At 38.9% G+C, this 22,281-nt stretch overlaps 1 protein-coding gene across 3 annotated transcripts in view; it reads right to left on the minus strand.

Moving 5' to 3' along the window:
• PAK1 (p21 (RAC1) activated kinase 1) overlaps nucleotides 1-22,281 on the minus strand; it is a 165,284-nt gene that overhangs the window by 73,299 nt on the left and 69,704 nt on the right. For 2 of the 3 annotated variants that reach the window (XM_029957576.1, XM_029957575.1), the window contains exon 2: nucleotides 7,488-7,698. In XM_029957576.1, the coding sequence (XP_029813436.1) occupies nucleotides 7,488-7,677 (190 nt within the window). In that variant the 5' untranslated portion in view covers nucleotides 7,678-7,698. The remainder of the gene's footprint in view (nucleotides 1-7,487; nucleotides 7,699-22,281) is intronic. The other variant, XM_029957577.1, reaches the window with a different exon arrangement.

Consider the following 22,281-nt stretch of genomic DNA (forward strand, 5'->3'; position numbering starts at 1 on the left):
CTATGACATGGCTATTGTTAAAAAGTGCTGCTATGAACATTGGGGTACATGTGCTCCTATGCATCAGCACTTCTGCATCCCCTGGGTAAATCCCTAGCAGTGCTATTGCTGGGTCATAGGGGAGTTCTATGGATAGTTTTTTCAGGAACCTCCACACTGTTTTCCAGAGCGGCTGCGCCAGTTTACATTCCCACCAACAGTGTAGGAGGGTGCCTGTTTCTCCACATCCTCGCCAGCATCTATAGTCTCTTGATTTGTTCATTTTAGCCACTCTGACTGGTGTGAGGTGGTATCTCAGTGTGGTTTTAATTTGAATTTCCCTGATGATGAGTGACGCTGAGAAATACAAGCAATCATGAGAGATTACTATGAAAAATTATATGCCAACAAACTGGACAATCTAGAAGAAATGGACAAATTTCTAAACACACATGCACTACCAAAATTCAAACTGGAAGAGATAGAAAATCTGAACAGACCCATAACCAGTGAAGAAATCGAATCAGTTATCAAAAATCTCCCAGTGAATAAAAGCCCAGGGCCAGATGGGTTCCCAGGGGAATTCTACCAGATGTTTGAAGCAGAGTTAATGCCGATCCTTCTCAAGCTATTCCAAAAAATAGAAATGGAAGGAAGACTACCGGACTCATTCTACGAAGCACATATCACTGATTCCTAAGCCAGGCAGAGACCCAACGAAAAAAGAGAACTACAGGCCAATATCCTTAATGAATACAGATGCAAAAATACTCAACAAGATACTAGCAAATCGAATTCAACAGCATATAAAAAGTATTCTCCATTATGATCAAGTGGGATTCATTCCTGGGTTACAAGGCTTTCAATATTCATAAATCCATTAATGTGATACACCACATCAACAAAACAAAAGAAAAAAAAATCGTATGATCCTGTCGACAGATGCTGAAAAAGCATTTGACAAAATACAACATCCCTTCTTAATAAAAAACCCTCGAGAAAATTGGGATAGAAGGAACTTACTTAAACATCATAAAAGCCATTTACGAAAAGCCCACAGGCAATGTTATCCTCAATGGGGAAAAACTGAGAGCTTTCCCCCTGAAATCAGGGACACAACAGGGATGTCCACTCTCACCACTGTTGTTTAACATAGTGCTGGAAGTCCTAGCATCAGCAATCAGACAACAAAAGGAAATAAAAGGCATCAGAATTGGCAAAGAAGAAGCCAAACTTTCTCTTTTCGCAGACGACGTGATACTCTACATGGAAAACCCGATCTACTCCACCAGAAGCCTTCTAGAACTGATCAATGAATTCGGTAATGTTGCAGGGTACAAAGTCAATGTACAGAAATCAGTTGCATTCCTATACTCCATATGGTTTTCAAATAGCATAGGAAATGAGGCTGACACTGCCATTCCTATGGTGCAGTATAGCCATCCGGGTTTCGGCACAAACCACTTGCCTTATTTTTTAAAAAGATTTATTTTTAAGAGGTACCTCTCACTGGTTCAACTGAGTTATAATGTGAGCTCAAGGCAGTAAAATGCTCCAAACTTGGGAGAGATAAACACTGATGTAGTCCAGTATTAAAATTAACTTTGCTAAACTCTTCCCAAGCCTGGAGAATTCCACTTTGGTTGTAAAAATTCAGCCAGAAAAAGATTCCAAACTAAATGCTACAAGACTTCTTAGAATAAACCAAAGGCTCCAAACCCTAACCACAGGTACCAGGCCTTCCCACAAGGAATTCTGCAACCCAGCACCACCTATTACAGGCCATCAATTACAGCTTCTTCCAATTATTTATGTATTCCCCCAGGCACACACCGAAGCCTTGCTGGAGGTCAGCATTAGGTAATGCCCACAAACATTCCAACCATTGCCAGCTCAAATCTCAACCACTACCGCAGGCCACAAAGATTCTTCTTTCTCGTTTCCCAAATCTCTTTAGAGACCTAAAACTACCACTCTGGTAATTCTGGCTCCAAAAGTCTGGGTAGGAACTAGGCACCTATTATTTTTTAAAAGCACCATGGGTGAGTCAGCTGAATAATCTGAATTGAGAACAACTAACAGAGAGTAGGTTCTGCTATAACAGATACTTTAGGAAGACTTAGTTCTACTCATCTCGACCACTTTCCAGCTGTGAGATCTTGAGCAATTTAATTTTCTCTAAACCTCTGCCTCCTCAACTGAAAATGACTTGTGGGATAATATTAAAACAAGAAATGAGTTTCCCATTAAAATACACAAACAAAACCCCTCATATTTGTCGTGTTTTAGAATTTAGAAAATGGCTTTATATCCACTACATCAAATAACAAAAGCCTATTCATAACAGGGAATTATGATTATTCCCACTTTATGGATGAGGATACTGAGATTAAAATCAATTGGTAAGAGGAAAAGAAATCACAGAATAAATGTCAGAGACAGGACTCAATCTGAGTTCTCTAAGTCCAGTTCTAGACCACTTCTAGACCAAAAATCTTTAGTAAGGGCATACCACTTCAAAGACTGCCAACATACTTTGTATCCTGCCAGGACTAGGTGAGGCACAAAGCAAAGGGCAAAAATGCTTGTTGGTTGAACGATAATATCAACAAGCACAGAATTAAACTGAACAAAGGATCCAAACAAAAGAGAAAAAATCACTTATTTCATTTTGAGGTATGCATTAATTATAGCCATCTAGTTCTTAAAGCAAACGGGTGAAACCTCTGGGCTCAGGGCAGGCACAGAAAATCTAGAACTAGGGGATGAAAGAGAGGTTACCAGATTATTTCACAAGAACTACTTATAACTCTATGCTGTCTACATGTCTGCTTTGAATTCATAGAAATACAGCTTTGATCTTGAGCTATACGATTTATTTTCAGAACAGATTTGACCAAGGATCACTCAGCGAGAGGGGCCAAGCAAAACCTCTGGGTCTACAGCTTTATCACTAATTAAAGTACTTTACAATGGCCTACTTTCTTTCTACCTACATATGCAACTCAATCCAATTTTATCTTTATAATCTTATTTATAGAATTACAGGATTTCAAAACTGTAAGAGACTTTATATGTCTACTGGTTTGACTCTTGTCATTTTTTTAGATGAAGGCACTGAAGTCTACAGAGAAATAACCGACCCCAAAAAAACCAGCCAATTTGTATAAGAAATAAGATCACAACCCAGATATTCAAAACCCCACCTCCCTCTTCAGTACATAAGATCACCCCTTTAGTTTTCAATGATGTTTGAGGGTTATACCTCTACCTGCCGTTTAGGCAAGAATCTTCCTTAGAAAAAAAGTTTTAAAACCATACAATTCATCATCCATAATAGTGTATAATTCAGTGGCTTTTTGTATATTCATGGAGCTGGGCAATCATTCTCACAATCAATTTTAGAACATTTCATCACCCCAAAAAGAAATTCCATACCTCTTAGCCATTACCCCCTAATCCCGTCCACCTCCTCCCACAGCCCTAGGCAACCATTCATCTATTTTTTGCCTGGACATTTCATATAAATGGAATCATATATGGTCCTTTGTGACTGGCTTCTTTCCCTAGCACATTTTCCAAGTTTATCCATGTTATAGCATGCATCAGAACTTCATTTCTTTTTATTACCAAGTAGTATTTCATTCTTAGGATATGCTACATTTTATTTATCCATTCATCAGTTGATGGATATTTGGTTTGTTTCTACTTTTGGCTATTATGCACAATGCTGCTATAAACATTCATGTGCAAGTACTGTATGAACATGTTCCCATTTCTAGGTCATATGGTAACTCTATGTTTAATCTTTCGAGAAACTGCCAGACTTTCCTAAGTGGCTGTACCATTTTACACTCCCCCCAGCAGTGTATGAGGGTTCTAATTTCTCCACATCCTTGTCAACACTTGTTATTATGCAGTCATCCTAGTGGGTGTGAAATGACATCTCACTGAGGTTTTGATTTGCATTTCCCTGGTGACTAATGATTTTAAGCATCTTTTCAATGTGCTTATTGGCCATTTGTATATCTTCTTTGGAGAAATGTCTATTTGGATCCTTTACTCATTTTTTAATTGAGTTGTCTTTTTATTGTTAAGTTGTATTAGCTCTCTATATATTTATTATACAAGTCCCTCATCAGATATATGATTTAAGAAAATTTTCTCCCATATTATGAATTATCTTTTTGCTTTCCTGATGGTGACCTTTGAAACATAAAAAATTTTAATTTTGATGATCTCTATGAGGCAGGATCTTATTCAACAAGAACAATTCCAACTTTAATTTTAAAAGTCCTTTCTACTATATATAGAAACTTGGGCCAAAGACCTACTTATTTATAGAGTTCAAGAATTATGGTTGAACCCAAAAAACAAATAAGCCAGTTAAGAAATAGGCAGAAGACATGATTAGACACTTTTCCAAAGAAGACATTCAGATGGCTAATAGACATATGAAAAGATGCTCAATATCACTCCTCATCAAGTAAACACAAATCAAAACAACAATAAGATACCACCTCACACCTGTCAGAATGGCTAAAATTAATGACACAAGAAACAACAGGTGTTGGCAAGGATGTAGAGAAAAGGGAACCCTCCTGCACTGTTGGTGGGAATGCAAACCGATAGATCCACTCTGGAGAATAGTATGGAGGTTCTTGAAGAAACGAAAAATAGAACTACCCTACAATCCAGCAATTCCGCTATTAGGTATATACCCAAAGGATACAAAAATACAGATTCCAAGGGGTACATGCACCCTAATGTTTACAGCAGCATTATAGTCAACAATGGCCAAACTACAGAGAGAGCCCAAATGTTTAATGACTGATGAATGGATAAAGAAGATATGGTATATACACTATGGAATATTAGTTGGCCATCAAAAAGAATGAAACCTTGCCATTTGCAGTGATGTGGGTGGAGCTAGAATATATTAGGCTAAGCAAAATAAGTCAATCAGAGAAGACAAATACCATATGATTTCATTCATATGTGGAATTTAAGAAACAAAAAGAGTAAGCATAGGGGAAGGCAGGGTGGGGAAAGAAGAGGAGGAAACAAACTACAAGAGACTCAATGATAGAGAACAAACTGAAGGTTGATGGTGGGAGGCAGGTGAAAGGTGGGCTAAATGGGTAATGGGTACTAAGTTGTGATGAGCACCAGGTATTATATGTAAGTGATGAATCACTGAATTCTACTCCTGAGCTCAATATTGCACTGTATGTTAACTAAAATTTAAACAAAGTTTTCAGCAACTGAAAAAAAAGAATTATGATTGTTAAAGCACAGTGTTAAAAATAAGCATACACCTAAATTGAAGGATACCAAGTGGCTATATATGTGGGAGAAGATTCTAGGGCAGGGTAATACTACCTAGATCATAGCCCCTATATCCTAGGAAGCTGGCAGATACTACATGAATGAATTCGCCAGAAAATGAAAGCTAAGCAACTTACTCCTATCTCTTCTATCTAGGCCCCAAAAGGGCTCACAATGAAGGTAAAATAGGGGAAAGGGTAAACACACACAAAGAAACAAGCCCAAAATACTCAACAAAAATCCTCAATAGTTCTCATTTCAGTTATTCAACAATCATTTCCTATACGTAGTATCACTGCCCATTAGACATCTCTATGTCAAGACATCTCAGATACAAAGTGCCTAAAATTCTATTTTCACCTCAAATGCAATGTTTTTAAAGTCATCATCTTTCCTGCTCTCCAACTACAAACCTCCTGACTTCTTCTTCTTTCTGGGTTCCCTATTTGGTTAATAATACTATCATCTACCATCTCACACTGATCTACAGTTATGCAGTTATATTTTTCTGCAACATAAGATATTTTCTGCAATTCACCATTGTGATTGTTCTATCTGGACTACTGCTTCAGAATCCCAATTCTGATTTTATCATCAAGTCTAATGCCTCCCAGCTTCAATAAAGGAGTAAAGAGAAAGGATACTATGTGAGTACCTTCTGAGCGGAAGGTACTTAATTAGGAAATTTGCTTGTAATCTTCACACAACAACCCTACGAAATACTATCCCAATTTGGAGATATGAAAATCCCAATCATTCCTTGAGATAGGAAACTAAAAGTCAAAGGAGGTAACTCACATACCTAGGATCAGAGAATTGCTAAGTGATAAATCCAGGATTTGAACCAGGTCCATCTAAATCAGAAGCTCATGATAACTATTTATAAACAGAAAGCCAATTTTGTCAACACCTCACAAGAAAAGGACCTATAAGCATGACTGAGAATTTTACCTCATATCAATAGCCACTTAAACAAACATTTGGGGAGTCAAACAAAGTCATCTATCAATGTGGACACCCAAACCTCTATTTCACTATCTTGCCCATCCGATCTCAGGGACTTTATCAGATACACTATTAAAATCTTGATTATTCTGGGGTGCCTAGGTGGCTCCGTCGGTTAAGCATCTGACTTCGGCTCAGGTCATGATCTCACGGTTCGTGGGTTCAAGCCCCGAGTTGGGCTCTGTGCTGACAGCTCAGAGCCTGGAGCCTGTCTTCAGATCCTGTGATTCCTTCTATCTCTGACCCTCCCCTGCTTACACTGTCTCTCTCTCTCTCTCCTTCTCTCAAAAATAAGTAAAAACATTTTTTAAAATCCTGATTATTCTTTTAGAAGTTTTATCAAAAAGAAAATGAGCCCACCTAGTATGACTTATTCTTAGCAAACTTCCTTCCTTTTCTGCCCTTCTTACAATATTTAATCTCCAAATCTATGTGAGATATGAGATGAGGACATACAAATAAAGAAGAGGCAATCTAGAATCAGAAAGACATTCCAAATGAAACCAGTTTGGAAAAAAAAACATTTCTTGGAGCACCTACTTCACTAAGTCAGTTAAGTGTCCTACTTTGGCTCAGGTAATGGTTCACAGTTTGTGAGTTTGAGCCTTGCATCAGGGTCTGGCACAGAGCCTGCTTCTGATCCTCTGTCTCCCTCTTTCTGTCCCTTCCCTACTCATTCTCTGTCTCTCTCAAAAAAATAAACATTTACAAAAACATTTCAAAATGAAAACATTCCAGTATTTCTTATATTCTGTGAGTTCATAAAAGTTCAATAACTTAAAAATTAATAGTTGGCTTTAGATTGTCCAAACTCTGGTAACAGAATAATTATTTTCTTAGAATTTTGCTCAGATATAGGTAATAAAGTATAAAAATAAGTCTATTTTTATGAATATAATTTATTGTCAAATTGGCTTACATACAACACCTAGTGCTCATCCCCACAAGTACCCTCCTGAATGTCCATCACCCATTTTCTCCTGTCCTCCACCCCCAAAATAAGTCTTTTTTCTATTTAACTCCAGCCACCTTAGGAAAGAAAGACAAAGGAAGTATTTAAGGGGAGAAAAGGTATTAAAGGAAAATTAAGTCAAGGAAAGGACAGATTTTTTTATCTAGGTTAGCAAAAATATTGTTTTAAGTATACAAATGATGAGAAAAATGAAATACTGTACTTTTATCTCCAGGTAAGATGGATCGGTAAAATCGGTCCTTCTTTTTCTTCTCCTCTGGGTTTGGAGGCAGAGGTTTGGAACCATGGTTTAGGGTCCCAGCATCTTTGCTGCCAGCTCCAATCATAGTGCTGGTGTTTCTCATCGGAGGGGCTGGAGGTTTGTCTTGAATATCTAGGCCGTTATTTGACATTGTCACCACCACCAGCAGCTACTGGAATCAGAGAGAAGGACATAACTCTTATCATTTTTGTGGTAAAGGAAATACGTATTAAAAAATTTTTAATCCAAATTTTACAACCCATCCTCCAGGACCCAGCTCAGATCCTTCCACTGCATACCATAACTACTGTCTGATTCAGTCAACAATACTCAAAGATGTAATACCTATTCTGTGCCAAGCACTCCTGAAAATTCACAAGGTTCTTGTTTTTCTCTATCTAAAGCATTGGAGAGCACATAGAACTACCACGATGTCATTTAAAAGGCAGAGATTTGGCCCAACTAGAGTATGAATCCCAAACTAAGTGTGAATCCCAGTGCCCTTACTAGCTTTAGAAGAATTTCTTAACCACTCGCATTCCATTTATTCATTCATTAAATAAAACTGCTAACAAGAACTCTTCATAGTGACTCTTTGCCAACCTCTAATTCTGTAGCCTTAGGAAATTATGTTCCCTCTCTAGAATGGACTGTATCACTACATCAAAAGTCAGGAAAGCTGATGATTTTGTTAATAGTCTTACTGGAACACAGTCATTGATTTACATATTGTCTATGGCATCTTTCACATTCCAATGAATTAAGTAGTTGCAACAGAAACCATATGCTCACAAACCTAAAATATTTACCCAGTCCTTTTCAGGAAAACTTTGCTGACCCTTGGCCTATATCATCTCTACAGTACCTTCTTCCCTTAAAATTTGACTTGGTTCTAAATACATGATGGCCAATGCAGTAACCATCCTGTCATATATGGTGTTGAATTTACTGGTAATCTCCAATGTTTCTGGTAAAGGAAAAGAATAAAATATTTTTTAAAAGGAAGGAAATTCTCTATCATGGTACCAATAGTTTTAATGAAGATAGATGCTATTACCTTAAATAAGTAAGTGTCCTTGACAGTGAACAGGCATGAATAGATCCAGAATTAATAGTCTCTCATTATTCTTCCAGGTTAGTATAGAAATTATATCTCTAAAAATGACTAATTAGAATATAAGCTCCTTGGAGTAAGATACAATAATGCTTTAGAGACTAAAGTTTCTAATTAAAAACAAACAAACACACAGAAAGCAACATAATAATCACCACAAGTCTTTTAGAAATAGAGATGCCCTGTTTTGAACCCCTCAAATTTTGATTTGTGGGTTATAGCCCAAATTCTGTAATTTTAAGAATGAGTGATCCCAATGCCAGCCAGATTTGAATACGTGAATACCCCTGCTTTAGATGTCAATTACATAAATGCTATGAATAAAACTATGAGTCTTTTTTCTAATAAATGCAGAACTAAATGATCCCCTACACCCATTTTTGTCTTTCAATTATTTCTCCACATGCCATCAGTGATTTATAATACAGCACTCCTCTACTTTAAAATCAGTCACAAAAGCTAAAGTTCCTTACAAATTAAGCCATCACACCCGGACACAGCCTACATTCAAACTATACCCTGGAAACCTCTGTTCTCCTGATTTGCCGATCAGTCTCTTATCCTCCTCCCAATCCTCCAATGCTTCTTAATGATTTCTCCCTCCTCTCACTAATAAAAATCTTACTCAACTTTTCAGAACCAAATTCAAGCTTCACCTCTTTTGCAATTCATCCTAACCTTCATCTGGCAAACAAATTGCTCCTTTTCTTTTTGAACAAAAGAAATCAAGTAAGCAAGGACAATCTTATTAATCTATACTAACTCTCTGGGTGCTGTGCTTTTAATCCATTTTTTCCAGTTTCACTTTGCAGATTTGCCTTTGCTTTCCCTTCCAGCCCCCAACTCAAGTCCCTCAGCTCCCCCAAAGAGAATTTCCACAGGCTCAGTTCTCAAGTGTACCTTCCTACTCTGGACTGCCAGTTCCAAAATTACACTCCCCACAGCCACCTGATAGCCTCCGCAGGCCCTTTCTGCCTTTTTGGTCCTTCAGTCAACAGCTTCATTGAATGTAACTCCCTTTCAGGACTATAGTCCAAGATTGTGCCAAGAATCACCCTTTCTGATACAGGCTTTTCATTTCTCAGTTCTTTCACCATGCTTGGAGAATTCTCAGGGGTAGCCCTCCATTTTCAAAACGATTCCAAATTATTAAAACCTAAAATCTCTTTTTGGAATACAATGCTTGAATCCTCTGCACCACATTCCAGCCTCGGTCACCCAGCCTATGCTTGAAAACTTCCAGTTTTAGGAAATCTATAGTCTCAAGTGAGCCTATTCAATCTTTGGTCACTTCGTTTCAAGAGTTCTCACTTATATTAAGTTCTAGCTATCTCACACTGCATTGCAATTATCTGTTTACACATTTCCTCCCCATACACTCCCTTCTCTGCCAGAGTGAAACAATGAAACTCCTCAAGAACAAAGTTCAAGGACACCTGGGTGGTTCCATCAGTTAAGCCTTGGACTCTTGGTTTCAGCTCAATGAAGCCCTGCATCAGGCTCTACACTGACAGTGCAGAGTCTGCTTGGGATTCTCTCTCATGGTCTCTCTTCACCTTTCCCTGCTTGCAAGGGTGCACACACACTCTCTCAAAATAAATTAGTAAACATTAAAAAAAAAGACGAAGAACCAAGTTCAGTCTTATTTATTTCTCAATTCCCAACACCAGGACTGGAACAGAATAATCAAAAAGAATGAAATCTTGCCATATGCAACAATGCGGATAAAACTAGAGTGTATTATGCTAAATGAAATAAGTCAGTCAGAAAAAGACAAATATCATATGATTTCACTCATATGTGGAATTTAATAAACAGATGAAGATAGGAGTAGGGAACAAAAAATAAGATAAAAACAGAGAGGGAGGCAAACCATAAGAGACTGTTAAATACAGACAACCTGAGGTTGCTAGAGGGGAAGTGGGTGGGGGATGGGCTAGATAGGGGATGGGTGGTTGGGATGAGCACTGGGTGTTATATGTAATCTAACTCTAGAGGTTCTCACAATCTGGTAAGCAAGATAGACCATCTAGAAAACCACAATGCCAGACCAACTGTATATAGTGCTTTCAGAGCAGTAGAAGCAGTAAAATGTCAGAAGACACAAAAAGGAAAGACTATTAAATGTAGGTAATCAGGGAGGCTTCACAGAAGAGGTGGTGGTAGAAGTAGGGGCTTAAACAAAAATGAACTATTGGGACCTCATCAAGATAAAAAGCTTCTGCACAGCAAAGAAAACAATCAAGAAAACTAATAGGCAACCAACAGAATGGGAAAAGATAGTTGCAATTAACATATCAGATAAAGGGCTAGTATCCAAAATCTATAAGGAATCACTAAACTCCACACCCGAAAAACAAACAATCCAATGAAGAGATGGGAGAAGAAATGAACAGACACTTCTCCAAAGATGATATCCAGATGGCCAACAGGCACATGAAACAATGCTCAACATCACTCATCATCAGAGAAATACAAATCAAAACCACACTGAGATACCACCCCACGCTGGTCAAAGTGGCTAAAATGAACAAATCAGGAGACTATAGATGCTGGTGAGAATGTGGAGAAATGGGCACCCTCCTACACTGTTGGTGGATATGTAAACTAGTACAGCCACTCTGGAAAACAGTGTGGAGGTTCCTCAAAAAATTAACAATAGAACTCCTCTATGACCCAGCAATCCCTTGTTTACCCAAAAGATACAAGAGTGCTGATGCATAGGGGCACATGTACCCCAATGTTCATAGCAACACTTTCAACAGTACTCAAATCATGGAAAGAGCCTAAATGTCCATCAATTGATGAATGGATCAAGAAGATGTGGTTTATATATACAATGGCAATGAGAAAAAATGAAATCTGGCCATTTGTATCAATGTGGATGGAACTGGAAGGAGTCATGCTAAGTGAAATAAGTCAGGCAGAGAAGGACAGATACCATATGTTTTCACTCATCGGTCTAACAGGAGAAGCTTAACAGAGGACCATGGGGAAGGGGAAGGGGAAAAAACAGTTAAGGGGAGGGAGGGAGGCAAACCATAAAAGACTCTTAAATACTGAGAACAAACTGAGTGTTGATGGGGGTGAGGGAGAGGGGGAAATGGGTGATAGGCATAGAGGAGGACACTTGTTGAGATGAGCACTGGGTGTTATATGGAAACCAACTTGACAATAAACTTAAAAAAAAAGTAGAGGCTTAAAGAATAAACAGGTCAGACTGGTGGTCTTTGACTCTGGATTATTAGAACCCCTTATGAGCTTTCTAAAGCACCAAAGTACTTAAGAGGAAGTATATGAATATTTGCAATTTACTTTGAAATGCATTTAAAAAAATAAGATGGGTTAATGAATGAAACAGGGCTGTGATATAATATACATGTCCATATATATTTATAATGAATGTGATAAAGCAAATACTTGAAAATTTTAACAGTAGAAGAATCTAGGTGGTGGGTATAAAGGCATTCACTATAACATTCTTCCAACTTTACTGTACTTCTGAAATTTCTCCTAATAAAAAGTTGGAGGATGGATACCAGTGCTGAGCTCTGATTTAATTGGTATGAAATAGGCCCAGGCATCGGTATAGTGCCTGAACCAAAGAAAACAGGCAATAAATAAATAAATAGATGATTTTGATGGAGAATGATAATGGAAAGTGCATCCCAGACCACAGGAATAGCCTAAGTGTGAGAGTACAGTGTGGTAGAATGCAACATGAAAATGAAAAAGTAGGACACAGTGATCACAGAGAGTCTTTTATGTTTCTGTAACACATATAGCACTAGTCAGAAAAATGGTCCCTTCTAAGCAGTTCTAGATCCATGCAATGAATGTCCCATGTTAAAAATAAAAGATGACACTTGATTTTAAAAGGCTGTAGAGAGATGACAATGAAAAAAGAGGTGTTGCCTGGAGAAGGGGACCAGCTGCCATTTGTCTGCACAGAGGACTCTGTGATGACCTGAGCTCACACAATGGCCCTTAGAGTTTAGAAGAGTCCTCTAAACTGCCTAACCAGGTTGCTAAAATTCTAAAAAAACAGTGTCTCCAGAGAACATCTTGAGCTAACTATCTTTGCAAACAGGATTTCAGCCATCATTTGACACTGACAGTTTAATAACCACTAACATTCCAAAACACTTTGGAATTTACAGAAAACTTGGAAATCTATTTGGTTGGTATCATTTTTCTCATTCATTCATGCAAATATTTGTTCATCACCTACTGTTTGACAGGCTGTGCTAGGTGCTGGGGATAAAACTGAACAAGTCAGAAGAAGCAAAGTATCAGAGATGCTGCCAGCCACCCAGAGCCAACAGAGGCAGAGATCCGAAATAAAGTCTGTGTGACTACAGAACCACCTATTTTCCTACTACACAACATGTCTCTGTTCACTCTAAAAGCAAATGAATGGACTAGATAACCCTAATAATCCCTCAGGGCATTATTTAAAATAAAACCTATTCCGTATATTAATCCAATTTGTCAGTCAACAACTCAAAGCAGCTGAGACTGGCATGACCAACACTCCACCCAGAACTGGGGAGTACTGCATGCCCTTGACACCTGGTTATGAGAATCTGATCTTTAATTAAATTGTGCCAGGAGGCTTTCTTTGGCAGGAGCCTGGAATGCTGCAGTCTTGAATTTGCTGAGGGATGTCCTTCTGACACGTCAAAGGCACTCCTGCTATGCGGCTGCCAGCCACTTGTTCTGGTTTAGCAGCAAGAAAGCAACTGCTGAAGTAGCAGGGAGAAAAATTGTGGAGGCTGTTTCTGGGCTGTTAGGAAAGCTACTTTAATTTCTGACCTTCAGTTTCCTCTTACATAAAATACCCATAAGATACCCATATACTTCATACACACACACACACACACACACACACACACACACATATATATATAATATGTATATAACATGTATATAACATAATATATATGCAATATATATGCAATATATATGCATGTATATATGCATAATATATATGCAATATATAATATATACAATACATATACAACATATATGGGGGGAGAGGAAGAGAGGTAGAGAGAGGGAGACAGGCACCTAGCATGCTGCCTGGCACAAAACAGATGTCCAAATCCCCCACTCATCTTTCTAGTTTCATCTCTATTATTCCCTAAACTTGTTCATTCCAATTTAATATTCTTCCATACCCCTGCCTTTGCCCACACTGTTCTCTCTGCCTAAAATGTCCCAACTTATCTGCCAAGCAAACTCCTACTCATTCTTCAAGACCCAGCTTGATTCACTCTATGAAACCTTCACTGAAACCACCCTACTTCTATCTTTCCCCCCAAATTTAAAAGCATTTTATACATATGTCTATTTAGTTGTTTCCATATTTCATCACAATAACCTCACCAGACCATGAACAAGTCAAAGGACAAAACTGAGTCTGATTAATCTCTATTCTCCAAATCCCAACCAGCACAAACCTGGCACACATGAGGTAATTAGCAAAGGTTCACTAAGGCACGCCTGTTTACAGGGGAGAAAAACAGGAGCTAGAAGGATCATGAAAAATCAGCTAGTTCCAAACGTTTATTTTATAGCTGGGAACCTGAAACCCATAGGGGTATGAAATTTACCTAAGATCATTCAATGAAATAATGAGGACATGATGAGCCTCTGATTATGCTGATTCTCTTAAAAACACTCTCTTTCTAGACTAATTATAGTTTAAGACAAAATGAACAAAGGACTATACCTGGAATTAGAGAGGTATGAAAGGCAGCAAAATGAAATGGAAAAGGCAGAGAGATTTGGAGTCACAGACTTAGGGAAGCCATGTACCTTCACCCTTCCCTCTTCTCACCAATCAGATCTACCTATCTTCCTTACTTCTACCACTTTTCTGGATAGCCACTCGATTTATCTGCAGAAACCAGTACCAAAAGACTGATACTTCTCCCTACCATCTTAGGAAATTCCTGACCTGCAGCCCCAATTAAGGTATTCCCAACAGTTAAGGGAAGAATTCAAATTTAAGTTCAAACCATTAGACTTCATAATGGATGCCCTGAACTAAGAAAATCATCACTGAAATCTGAGGCCCATACAATCTGAGAGCTGAAAGGAACTATATGGCCAACCCAACCAAGGAACATGAAATCTACTCAGCTACTTCCTAGAGGGATGACCTTCCAGTCTATCTCTGCTTAAATATATCCTGTGATTTCCCACATGGTCACATGCTGCCTCAAGGGAACATTTTCTCTTGGAAGTGCTAAGAACCACAGCTTGGAAGTGGACTGCCTTCTCCCCTCTAAAAGATAATCAGGATTAGGTCAATCGAGCTTCCAGTGTCCATTTACTTCAGTCATTTTCAATCACCCAAAATCTTGTCCCCAACCTTTTTTGTATCCCCTCTCATCTCATCAAATTCCTCACCCCCTTCTGACTCTAGATGACTTTCACTATTTCCTCTGTGTCTTCCCATTTGTCATAGGCTAACTCCCCTTGCCTTCTTTTCTTAAAAACAAACAAACAAACAAACAAAAAAAACCTGGCTATCTCCTAACAAAGAGACTTCAGCAGTCCTCTTAACTGGAGGCTATTTTCTCTCTCATACCCAACCTATCAGTGTTGTCCGTAATTTTCAGTCCTATTTCGAAACAATTCCTTTCTCCTTGTAAAAGCCTCTTTCCTTTGAGTAGCCTCCACTAGTGGCTATCACACTTCCTTGTTGCCTCACTTCCTAGTCACCTCACTCAAAGGCTTTTTAGTTCCTTGATCAGTCTTCTTCTATACTCCTCCAGTTATCATTCTAGGTGACCTTTATAGCCACAATGATGACCATTCCAACACCCTGACCATTTCAATTGAAGACCTCCAGTCCAAGTTGGCCAATACTCCCATAATCACACCCTGGACCTTATCACCAAAAGGTGCATCAACTTCAACATCTGGAATGAATTACATACCCTCCAACACAACCTCCTGTCCATGAAGCTCACCTGCTTAAGAACTTCTACTATAATTCCTAGACTTCATATTGAGCTATATCCACAATCCATTAGTACCTCCTGCCTTCACTTCTCTTTTTCCCTAATTAAAGTCCATCAAAATCACTCAAACATCAAAACCCATCAGTCCTCTAGAACTCAGCAACAAAAACCCTAACAACTCAATTCAAAACTGGGCAAAGGATCTGAATAGACATTTCTCCAAAAAAAGATATGTCAATGGCCAGTAAGTACATGAAAAACATCACTAATAATTAGGAAAATGCAAGTCAAAACTACAATGAGATAACACTTTGTTCCATTAGGATGGCTACTATCAAAAAAAAAGAGAAACCAACAAGTGTTGGTGAGGATGTAGAGAGATTAGAACTCCTGCACACTGTTGGTGGGAATATAAAATGGTAGAGCCACTACGGAAAATAGTATAGTGGTTCCTCAAAAAATTAAAAATAGAATTACCATATGATCCAGCAATTCCACTTACGGGTATATACACAAAAATACTGAAAATGGGTCTGAGAGAGACATTTCCACACCCATGTCCCAAACAGTATTATTCACAATAGCTAGAATATAGAAGCAATACAACTATCCATTCATTGGCAGATGAATAGATAAGCAAAATGTAGTATATACATATACTCAAATACTATTCAGGAAAGGACAGAAATTCTGTAATATGCTACAATATGGATGAACTTTGAGAACATTATGCTAAGTTAAATAAGCCAGTCACAAAAAGACAAATACTATATGATTCCACTAATTCCAGATTTGTTTAGATTGATCAGATTTAAAATTATAATGTATAATGATAAAAAGTATGATGGTGGTTTCGAGGGGCTGGTGGGAGGGGAGAGTGAAGAGTTACAGTTTAATAGGCACAGAGTTTCAGTTTTATAAAACAAAAAGAGTTCTAAGTGATGGTTGCATAATAATGTGAATGTACTTAATGCCACTAACCTGGGCACTTAAAAATAGTTAAGATGGTAAGCTTTATGTTAATATATTTTACAATTTAAAAAAAAAGAAAAAAGTTAACGGGAACTAGAATTTACTGTCCAATACACTACAATGTGCTGAAAGTTCACAATGGTATCACAGTCATATTACCACAAAAGCCTGGGGTAAAGGCCAATGAATTGAGACTTATATTAATTACAGGAGGTGCCTGGGTGGCTCAGTCAGTTGAGCGTCCAATCTTCCTTTTGGCTCAGGTCACAATCTCACTGTGAGTTCGGGCCCTGCCACGGGCTCTGTGCTAGCCGAGGAGTCTGCTTAATTAAGAATCTCTCGGGGCGCCTGGGTGGCTCAGCCAGTTAAGCAGCCGGCTTTGGCTCAGGTCATGATCTCGCGGTTTGTGGGTTCGAGCCCCACGTCGGGCTCTGTGCTGACAGCTCAGAGTCTGGAGCCTGCTTCTGCTTCTGTGTCTCCCTCTCTCTCTGACCCTCCCCTGCTTGCACTGTCTCTGTCTCTCAAAAATAAATAAAAGACATAAAAATTTAAAAAAAAAAAAAAAGAATCTCTCTCTCCCTCTCCTTCTGCCCCTCTCCCACTTGTGCACACACGTTTTCTCTCTCTCTTAAAAAAAAGATATTAATTATAGGCAAATGATAACTGATTCTCAGTAAAATCTATAGGAAAATAAGACAGCTTATAACAGGCTTTCACTGTACATGTATACTTCAAATAAATCTGATCAATCTAAACAAATCTGATTAAAACACATATACCCCCACAAAACAAAACAATCAATGCCTTTGCTTTCTCTCCCTTTCCAAAACTCAACTAGAAAAATTTCAGCTTTGGGATAGCTGAACTCTAACTTCCTCCCAAATGTCTCTGTATCGAAGCAGCTGAATGTCCTAGAGAACACTGCCTGATTGACGGCTTTCACTTGAAAATTATGAACACCTACCTACGTATGATTACCTTGCCTCAAATGGGCATTCAATTGGGCTTCCCACTCACCCCTTCCCCTTTGCTGATAAACTCAATTCTGTGAGAAAACAGAAATCTTTGCAGGAGAATTCACCTTCCCACTCCCAAATCTATGTGCCTGCCTGCATGCACCACCCAGTTACAATGAAGGAGGTGTTCCTACTCCCATCAAAAGCCATTATCTCTTCTCCCTCTACTCCTTTACTTGCACTCCCTCTTACCTAGAATGATCTCTTTCAGCTACATTAATCAACAAATCAATTAGTCTCTCTCCCCCACTCCCTCTCTCTTTTAAATCTATTCATTCAATAAATATTTATTGAGCATTTAATACCAATCTAACTGAATAAGACAAAGTCCCTGTGTTCGTGGATTTTATGGACTAGTAAGGGAAGCAGACAAAGAAATAAGCAAATAAATATACAGTGTCAAATCCATAATGAAAATTAAAGAGTAGACACGTGAATATGGAGGGGAACTGGGATGGGTGGTACGTAAGACGACATGATCAGGAGAGGCTTCTCTGAGAAAGAGACACTTAAGACCTGAATAAATGAGACAACTAATTTTGATAATACCTGGAAGCATTTTAAGAAGAGGAAGCAGTTAAGTACAAATGTCCTAGATGAGACTATTTTGGGGCATGTAGAGTTGCAAAAAGGACATCAAGACAAAGTTTACTGAACAAGGAGAAGCATGGCAAAAAAAACTAGAGATATAGAGACAGAGGTCAGATTATGTACGACTTTACAGTCATACAAACAATATGTTTGGATTCTGTTTCAAGCATCAAAAAATACTGAAGAGTTTTGAGTAGCATTCTGATTTATGTTTAAACCACACTGGCTGCAGAGAACAGACACAGAGGAGCAAAGGAAAAGTAAAGAGACCATTAAGAAATTATTATAATAATCCAGGTGGGAACAGATGTTGGCTTGAATGGATTGCAATCAGTATACAGAAGTACAAGCAAAGATAGATATTTTGAAGGTAGAGCTAAATGGTTTACTTAGAGATTGGATGTGAGAAAAAAGGAAAAATCAAGATGATTTCTAAGTTTTTGGCCTGATCTAAGAATACTGAGTAAATATAAACATGCTGTAGTGTCTCCTATCTCTACTTCCTCCCCTTCTGTTTGCCAAGTAATATTCTACTATTGCACCGAAAGTAGTCAAGATTACCAATCATCTCCAAGTTGCCAAATCAAATGGTTACCATTCTGTCTTCACCTTACTCAATCTCTGTAGCATTTACTTGGTTCTCCTTCTATCTTTCTGTGTACTCCTATCTCCTTTGCAAATTCTTCCTAGGTGCCCTTCACAAGTCCAAGGTTAGAAACCTCCTTTTCTCATATGCTACATTCCATCTAGTTGATCTCATCCATTCCCATAGCTTTACATATAACCTATATGTTGAGGATGCCCCAGTTTCTATCTATAGCCCAAAAGCTGTCTTTCAGACTAATAACCATCTGTTAGACAATTCTACCTGGATTTCTCATAAGTACCTATGTCTAATATGAACAAATGAAACTCTTGGTATTTACAGCATCTATCATGAATTTTAACTATATTTGCTTATTTATTATGCATCTCCATCAAAAAACATAAAGCTTCACAAAGGAGCAACTAAGTCTTTTGTGTTTACTAAAATATACCTAGCAACTAAATAGAGCTCAGCAAGAGTAGACACCAAGATTTACTAGACCCTGTCTCTACCCTCAAAATAGTCACATACTAATGGGATAGGCAGATACATAAACCACAATGACAGTATGATATGACATGGTAAGTGCCACTGTGAGTGGTGAGAGGAAGAACATGAGTGCTTCATGAATCTCAAAGAAGGGACCTGAATAGCATTGAAGTCAAGGAAGGCTTTCTTAAGAAGATAACTTAAGAGTTTATTTATGCAAGAATAGTTATTCAGTGCCTACTATATTTTTTTATATAATTATATTTAATCTTTACAGTAACTCCTCAAGGTAAATATAAATATATTCCATTTTATATATGAAGCTTAGAGAGATTAAAAACTAAGTAGTAGGTGGTGGAACCAAAATTTGAACTGAGGTTAGTCTGCTTTCCAATCCCTCCACCTTCCTTTCTTCTTTTCCTTTTTTTTTTTTTTTTTTTTTTTGCCATATCACAAGGTATCACCAAAAATAATATCTTTTATACTTGCCACCTACTATTTGTTTGACCTAAAAGAAATCACTTACCTCTTGACCTCAGTTTTTAGCATAGGGTTCAATTACCAGTCAGTCTCTAAATCCTCCTCATTCTAACTCCCTCTTTTTCCTGTTATTAGACTCATGTCACCTGGGTAGCTCAGTTGGTTAAGTGTCAGACTCTTGATTTCGGCTCAGATCACAATCTCACGAATTCGTGTGAGATCGAGCCCTGCATCAGGCTCTGGGCTGACAGCTTGGGATTCTCTCTCACTGCCCCTCCCCTATGTGTGCTAGCTCTCTATTTTTTTAAATTTTTTTATGCTTTTTATTTATTTTTGAGAGACAGAGAGAGAGTGTGCGAGCAGGGGAGGGTAAGAGAGAAAAGGAGACACAGAATCCGAAGCAGGCTCCAGGCTCTGAGCCAGCTGCCAGCACAGAGCCCGACGCAGGGCTCGAACCCACGAACTGCGAGATCATGACCTGAGCTGAAGCCGGACGCTTAACCAACTGAGCCACCCAGGCGCCCCTCTCTCTCTCTTTAAATAAATAAATAAATAACCTTAAAAAAAATTGAGGGATGCCTGGGTGGCTCAGTCAGTTAAGCCTCTGACTTTTCTCAGGTCATGATCTCCCAGTCCACGAATTCAAGCCCGCGTCAGGCTCTATGCTGACAGCTCAGAGCCTAGAGCCTGCTTCAGATTCTGTCTCCCTCTCTCTGTGCCTTCCCTGCTCTACTCTGTCTCTCTCTCTCTCTCTCTCTCAAAAATAAATAAAACATTTATTAAAAAAAAAAAAAGACTGAGGGCTCAGTTTTAAACTAGTCAGTGAGCAACCCTAGGCATTTCTTTCATGCTATAGCATCTAAGCATTTTTCATGGCTGCAAATACATCAAGTAACATCTATAGATCAGTGCACAGTTTACAAATTAGTTTCACACATGCATTATTTCATTTGATCTTCACCAACCCTGTGAGGTGTTAAATCCCTATTTTACAGAGGCCAATCAAAGTGAAATGCCTAGCCTAGCTCTATTGGGTCTCTGGACTCTACAGCCACCAGAAATTGAATTTAAGAAGGGGTGAATTTTAGAGGAGAGTGGGAGGGGATGAAGAGACCAAATGACTCATAGAGGAAGCTCACCCAAGTGGCCCAGAGCCAGAAGAAATGACCAGGGACCAAGTCAGTTTCCCTTCCAAGGTAATGAGTCTCTGACCACACAGTGACCTACCATATTCAGTAGTACCTTGAGCCCAGCCCCAGAAGTAGACAGAAAAGAGGCTATAAGAACATTCTTCATACACTCTATGGGTACACAGGGTCTGAAGATAACATGGCATAAAAGAACAGATACTACCTTTAGAGAAGACTTGAATTTAGGCCCAATCGCTGCCACTAACTTGCTGAATAAAAAGTTCCCTCCCTCTGTTACCACAGCCCCTTGTGCTTCTGTCACACATACTTATTACATGAGGTTACAGACACCCATACTCCTTGACCTGCAATGGAAGGTAGCAGCTGAGTCCAATTTCCATCTTTGTGTCCCTAGCATCTGGCACCACAACTAACACTGAATAGATGATCCAGAGACTATGTGATGATGCATGTCATATTCAAAGCTTTTTGTATACATATGCCTTCCACATTAGTCTACACAGTGAGTGCCAGGAAAATAGCAACCTTGGCTTCTTATCTCTGCTTCTCTCTCACTCTCCCACTTTGAGGACACTGCTCAAGAAAAGTTCGTAGAGTAGAAACAAAACAGTCTTAAAAGCCAGCCTTAGGAGGGAAAGAAATTAACCTTTACTGTCCTCTTTCCCAGACTGTAGTCTTTCCCACCATACCTACCTCAACCCTGAAATAACCCCTATCTTGCCCCGTCTACCTTCTGCTTCAAAAGACCACTGTTCTCCCCAGTACCCCACCCTCCTCCCTCTACTCCATCCCTGCTATCCCCTCTTCTTCCCTAGGCTCACAAGTCCACCTCTTTTCCTCCAGGTCAAGAATGCTTCAAAGTTGCCACAGAGCCTTTGTTCCTCTGTCATTCACTTGTCTCACAAAAGAGAGTCTGGGCCCAGCCTACTGGACACCTTGCTCTTCCCCTTCTCTAGTCTTCAAGCTGTCCACTTCCCATCTTGCTTACTCCCTACTACCTACCACTGCCCCCTCCTCTCTGGGAAGGAGGAAGGGGTCAAATCTTGGTCAAAAAAGATTGCTTACTGGCAGGCCCAAAGCAAGGAATAGATGAAATAAGGAGACAGACTGGCAGTTGAGGAAGACAGAATTTGTAGGTGAAAACTGAAAGCAAGGGAGTTAGGTAGGAAATGGAGAGAGTTTGGACAAAGGTCAATAGAAACCAGTAGGTTTATTAATAATGAGAGAGCTTAAGAGCACCTGGGTGGCTCAGTTGGTTAAGTGTCCGACTTCAGTTCAGGTCATGATCTCACTGTCCACGAGTTCGAGCTGACAGCTCAGAGCCTGGAGCCTGCTTCGGATTCTGGGTCTTCCTCTCTCTCTCTCTCTCTCTCTCTCTCTCT

The sequence above is a fragment of the Suricata suricatta genome, chromosome 11 (assembly GCF_006229205.1).
Source record: "Suricata suricatta isolate VVHF042 chromosome 11, meerkat_22Aug2017_6uvM2_HiC, whole genome shotgun sequence".
NCBI classification, from domain to species: domain Eukaryota; kingdom Metazoa; phylum Chordata; class Mammalia; order Carnivora; family Herpestidae; genus Suricata; species Suricata suricatta.